Here is a 6,310-nt window from a genome sequence, read left to right on the forward strand (position 1 = left end):
TCCTCCATAACTTCTTGCCAGATGCGTAACCATATGCTGGACGAATCCATATTCTTTATGCAATTTGATCAATAGTTTACTAGTCGTAATGTAGTAGTTACTATATGGATACATATAATACAGCCAATGGAGATTACCTAATATCTCTAATTCATATACTAATATTAGTTTAATGCTTATCACGTGGATCTTGTCGATTTTGTTTGATTTTTTTCAAATTTTTAATAGTTCTAGCAAGAAAATAATTCCCTCGCATTGATTTTTGTGGTCAGACCAATAGCCCTTAAGCTACTATAAAACGAATGGTAATCCATTAACCCAAAACATAAACACACACCACAATGGCCTCTCTTTCTCCTTCCACAACCACCACTACCACCACCCAAAACCTCTCTGCTGTCCCACGTAACGCTTTGCTATCAAAATCATCCCAACTTTCCGCCTTTAGATCCACCCAAAGTCGTCGTGTCCCAGCTAAGATCTCATGCAATGCAGCAAACAATAATGAGTCCAACAAGTTTGATAGAAGAAACTTGCTCATTGGGTTGGGTGGTCTTTATGGTGCAGCTACCACCTTAACAAGTGGTAATCCTACCTTAGCCGCCCCTACCGCCCCCGATGCGACCCAATGTGCGCCATCCACAATAGATGATGGGTCAACCTTATTATGTTGCCCACCTAAACCCTCACAATTTGTCGACTTTAAGCTGCCTAAAGTCAACCCTAAACAGTTGAGGCTTCGACCAGCGGCCCATTTGGTCGATGAACAGTACTTAGCCAAGTACTCAAAAGCTTTAGCCTTAATGAAAGCTCTACCTGATAGTGATCCTCGTAGCTTTAAGCAACAAGCTGATGTGCATTGTGCTTATTGTAATGGGGGTTACCATCAAGTTGGCTTACCCAATCTCGAGTTTCAAGTTCATGGATCATGGTTATTTTTCCCCTTTCATAGGGCTTACCTTTATTTCTATGAAAAAATCTTAGGTAAGTTGATCGATGATCCCACTTTTACCATTCCATACTGGAACTGGGATCACCCTGATGGCATGTATATGCCTTCCATGTTTAACAACCAAAATTCGCCTTTCTTCGACGCCATTCGTGACCAAAACCATCTCCCACCAACCTTGATGAATCTTAGTTACGATGGGCCGGACACGGTTAGCAACCTAACCAATGAGGAACAAATTAACCAAAACCTTGCTGTTATGTACAAGCAAATGGTTGCTAATGCCAAGAAGCCTGAATTGTTCTTAGGTGCACCTTACCGAGCTGGGGATCCACCAGGCCAGAGCCCTGGTACCCTAGAGGTCCAACCACACGGTACCATCCATAATTGGACCGGTAACCCACCACCAAATACTCCATTTTGGGAGGATATGGGTAACTTTTACTCTGCGGGGCGGGACCCGATTTTCTATTCCCACCATGCTAATGTGGATAGGACATGGTCCATATGGAAGAGTCTGTCCCCTAAGAATAAGGATTTCAAGGATAAAGATTTCTTGAACTCCTATTTCTACTTCTATGATGAAAATGCTCAGCCTGTAAAAATCTATGTTAGAGATGTCTTGGATACCAAGAAAATGGGGTACGACTATCAGCCTCAGGACCTTCCTTGGTTGAAGTCAAAGCCAACTCCTAAGCGTAATCGTAGTCCTAAGCCACTCAAGAAGGTGTTCTCCACCGTCAAGAATGCCGTGGCTGCCGAACCCGCCACCGATCCTGTCGTGCCAACGGTGGTCTTCCCTAAGCCATTGAAGAATATCATCAGGACTAACTTGCCAAGGCCAAGAAAGTCTAGGACTCAGAATGAGAAGGATGATGAAGAAGAGATTTTGGTGATTGAGGTTGAGTCGAGGGCTGATGTTTACTCCAAGTTTGATGTGTATGTTAATGATGAAGATGAAAGTCCAACGTTGGAAAACCGTACTCAAACCGAGTACGCCGGAAGTTTCGTAAATGTGCCTCATAGACATGGTGGTAAGGATGGACACTTGAAGAAGACTACTGTGAAGTTTGGATTAAGTGAGCTAATTGACGATTTGGACGCTAATGATGATGAAGGAATTGATATCATCTTTGTTCCACGTACTGGAACTGATTCAGTGATTATCAAGGATGTGAGGATTGAGTTTCAAGATTGATTAAGTTAAGTTCTGTTTTGCTTGAATGTTGAAATGAACTTGCGTTGGAGCTGATTTACTTGTTTAATTAGCTCCTAATTAATTTCCTTCGATTTGGTTGTTGGATGCTCTTTGTGTTCGTGTACGTGTTATTCATGCCTCGTGGGGGTTGATTATAATAATAAGAGTATTTGTTGTATCTTGTCTTCATGGTTTAGTTGTGATCTTAATGATTTCCAATTATGATTTGGTTACCGTCCAAGTAATAATATAATATCCATATATAATGCATACAACTATACATATAACATCTCTGTTTTGAAAGTTTAATATTCGTTGATGGATGTTTAACCAATATTTTTCACTAATTTTATATTACAATTCAAATGTAATACTCATTGTCCCATTATCAGTGATTTGATTTTATTTGATCCTAAATTATAATAGTACGTCAAAATTAAGCACAAAATTTTTTCAAAGAGTATATAAAATAATGGATTGTTGTTCTATTTGAAGTGCAAGCATTAAGTGGAGTCTTATCACACTTATTGGATGTAATGCACCATCCAGGACAAACTCTAAGATATAAACTCGGGTTTAATATAAGTTTTATCTACCTCCACTTGTTTCTTTGACATATTAGTCCCCTGATATTTCAGCTTAGGATGCTATCCATCACTGGGAAGAGGCTTCCCCCCCCCCCCTAGTGATTTCACCTAGCATTTCTCGTCCTCCATGTTCATCATCGATCTTCTAGTTTCTTTTACAAACGTTTTTAATAAATAATTTATAAGAACCGATTTGAAAAAGGATTTTAAAAAAAATCGAGTTAAAAAGGATTTTGTAAAAATCAATTTTTAAGGAAAACATTAAGGAAAAGAATTTCTCAAGCAAAAGAAGTTTTAATAAAGATAAAAGAAAAACTGATTTGGTTATTAAGTTTAAGATAAAAGTTGGTTTAAGAAATCTTATCTTATAAGGATTAAAGATAAAGTTGAAGTTTATAAGAAGGTAAAAATTGTTTTTATAAAGGAAAAAGTTTTATCCCTTAATATTAGGAGTAAAAGACAATCATAACTTGGAGAAGGATTTTCGTTTAGAAAATAAGATATAAAAGGGATTGAAACTCAGTTTCATAACCCACGTTTTCATATTTAATATTAGAGATTTTGAGTGCTGAAAACTAATTCCAAAGCATAGAGTGTGGCACAGAGTTCTAATCAGTTTAGGTAACTATTCAACATTTGTAATTGTCCTCTAATTTATTTGAATAAGAAGCACGTTTTTGAGGATTTATTCTTTCTTTAATTTTATTAATTATAGAGAGTAACAACACTTAGAGTTAAGTGTTGGGGAGCACTACTAGAGTTAGTAGTGGGGGACTCATATTGTATCAAGAGTTTGATATTTTAGGATTCAAATAATAAAAGATTTTGTTTTTGTGGACGTAGATCTCAGAGGTGAGATTGAATCACGTTACTTCTGGTGCGTATTTTTAGAATTCTTTGCTTTAATATTATATTAGAAGTTAGTTTTTGCAAAAATTCAAATAGCAGAATTTTCGAGTCAAAAACATTGTGTTAGGCACGGTGCTACAGTAGCGTTTTTGCAAAAAGCGATTAGTTTTGTCACTCAATTCAACCCCCCTTCTTCAGTGTCACCTTGCACTCCAACATATACCTTCTTAAAGCCAAAAGTGAGGCAGGGGAAGCTTTGATAAAGTATAAGGCTGGAGTAGAAAACCAACTAGATAGGAAAATCAAGAGGGTTAGATCTGATAGGGGTAGAGAGTATGAGAACAACTCTTTGAATGACCATTGTGAAAAATTGGATATCATTGATGAACTTAGTTCCCCCTATGTACCTCAACAAAATGGTATCGTTGAACAAAAAAACAGGTCTTTGAAAAATATGATGAATGTTATGCTTGTAAGCTCTGGGTTGCCTGATGGTATGTGGGGAGAAGCAGTGCTTTCAACCTGACATGTTCTTAACCGTGTACCTCATAAAAGGTTAGATAAGACTCCAAATAAACTATAGAAGTGGTATCCCCCAAACTTGATTTTCCTTATAGTGTGGAGGTGTCTAGCTAAAGTTGCGCTGCCTATTTATAAGAAGTTAATCATTGGACCCAAGACTTTTGATGCAATGTTTATTGGTTATGCTCATGCTTCTTATAGATTCATGACTTTGAGCGATAGGTCTATATATTTAAGAATATAGAGATGCTGAGTTTTTTTAACACGATTTTCCTTTGAAAAGGGTAACATTGCATCTATGCCTTCTTATTCTTCTCCTGCTGTTAGTTTATCTACTTGTTCTACGCATGGTGTTGATTTAACTAATAGTGATATTCCTGCTGATTTGACTTTGAGTAGTACTTCTGATGATTTGCATTCTAATAGTTCTTCAGTTGTAGATGAGCCTATAGTAGGAGAAGTAAAAGACCGCCTAAAGTAGCAAAAGACTTTGGTTATGATTTTGTCACTATCTTTCTGTCCGAGGGTTCTTGTGTTGACTTGTTGAGTGATGAACTAATTTATGCTTTCATGATAGAAGAGGACCAAAAGACCTTTGAAGAGGTGATGTTGTTGAGAAACATTTGATGGACTACTTATGTAAGTTTAGAGGTTATGCCGACTTATGTGAAAGATTAGGCTGACTTTCTAGAGCACTTATGAGACTCAAGGTGTGCGCATGGAATTAAAGTGTGTGTAATGTATCGCGGAAACTGCACGATCTTAAAGTAGGTATGTGTTATTGGGGTGTCTCAATCGAAACTCTGGTGAGTTTAAGAGAAATTCACTCGCTAGAAAGTAAGTTGTTGCCTTTTTTTTCACTATGTATCTGTAATATCCTAAAAATCTTAAACATATTTAAGTGAATAATTAACATAATAATGTAGTTAGAATATATTCTATTTTATTCGTTCCACTAATTAAGCAACGTATAATAAAATGATTATAAAATTTTAACATAAATTACCAACTTAAATTATGACGATAATTTATAATTTACCATTTCATGAGTTAAACAAGAAGGCTAATATAGTTGATAATTTACTTAAAGTACAAAATGTCAACATTCCACCCAAAGTGTTACTAAGTCACGTTGATAGGTGTTAGTGTGGAAAAATTTTCTGATTTTTGGTTGGGAAACAAAAAGGGAAAAAGGAAAAGAGAAAGCTATGGTCAATCCCCATTAATGGTGTCTTCCTCCTCACTCCACCATGTCCATTTGTCACTCATGCAATAACAACTCTCTTCTCCTTCTTCAGTCAAATCTGTCACCAATCCTCACCAAAGCTTCCTCAAGTTAACAAAATCAGATTATTTACTTCACCATCTTCCTCCCAACCACTGATTTTAACTCCAAAATTCCCTATAAATAGTCATGGATTCAATACCAAGAACACACCAACAACAACTCTTCTCTCTAATCAGAAATTCAGTTAATAATCGCCGGAAAATTGTAACTAAAAGAAATCAAAAAAAAAAAGAGAAAGCCCAAAATTCATAATCTCTCTCCTCTGTTTCGGACCCCACACAACCGACCACCGCATCCACCGCGCGCGCCACCTGTGCCGTGCTCAGTCCCGCCCTCACCTCATCGTCGCTCGCCGGCCGCCTCGCACGTCACTCGCCGGAGACCGCCGCGCCAGCAGCTTCAATCTCTCTCTCCTCCTCGCGCTCTTCACCCTCGCTCCTCTCTTCTCTTCGCGCGTCACTTTCGAGGTTGTGCAGCATCACCGGTGACCTTCGCCCGCGACGTTCCGCCATCGTCCGACGTTCTCGCCGCCGACGTCACTGCTCGCCGGCGTCCGTTCATCAGTCGAGGTGTCGTCCCTGCTCTAAGAGAGCAGAGGTATAACACCACCTCTTTTTATTTCTCCCTCTTATAAACTGATTTCAAGTTTTATGTTAATGCAAGCCCAAACTACTACCTAGTGTAATTAGTTAAATTGGGCCTAAAGAAAACTGACTTATATTAGCCAAACCAATTCAATTTAAGTGTTGCATGTTCACTAATTGGGCTCAAATCTGACTTTTAATTGTATTAGCTAAGCTATTTAGTATTAGATGGACAAATTGAGTTAAACTAGAGCTGATTTAGTGCTTTAATAAGTCATGTTAGTTTAATTTATTAAGTTAAGTATAATGTTGGGCTTATAATCTGATTTACCT

General features: G+C 37.7%; 1 protein-coding gene across 1 annotated transcript; it reads left to right on the top strand.

The window, feature by feature from the left end:
- The first annotated feature begins 309 nt into the window (after positions 1–309).
- Positions 310–2,336, top strand: LOC104900759 (polyphenol oxidase, chloroplastic). The gene has a single exon (XM_019251136.3). The coding sequence runs from the start codon at positions 342–344 to the stop codon at positions 2,145–2,147; it is 1,806 nt and encodes a 601-aa protein (XP_019106681.1). The 5' UTR covers positions 310–341; the 3' UTR covers positions 2,148–2,336.
- The last annotated feature ends 3,974 nt before the right edge of the window (positions 2,337–6,310 follow it).

This window comes from Beta vulgaris, chromosome 8 (genome assembly GCF_026745355.1).
Source record: "Beta vulgaris subsp. vulgaris cultivar EL10 chromosome 8, EL10.2, whole genome shotgun sequence".
NCBI classification, from domain to species: Eukaryota; Viridiplantae; Streptophyta; class Magnoliopsida; order Caryophyllales; family Amaranthaceae; genus Beta; species Beta vulgaris.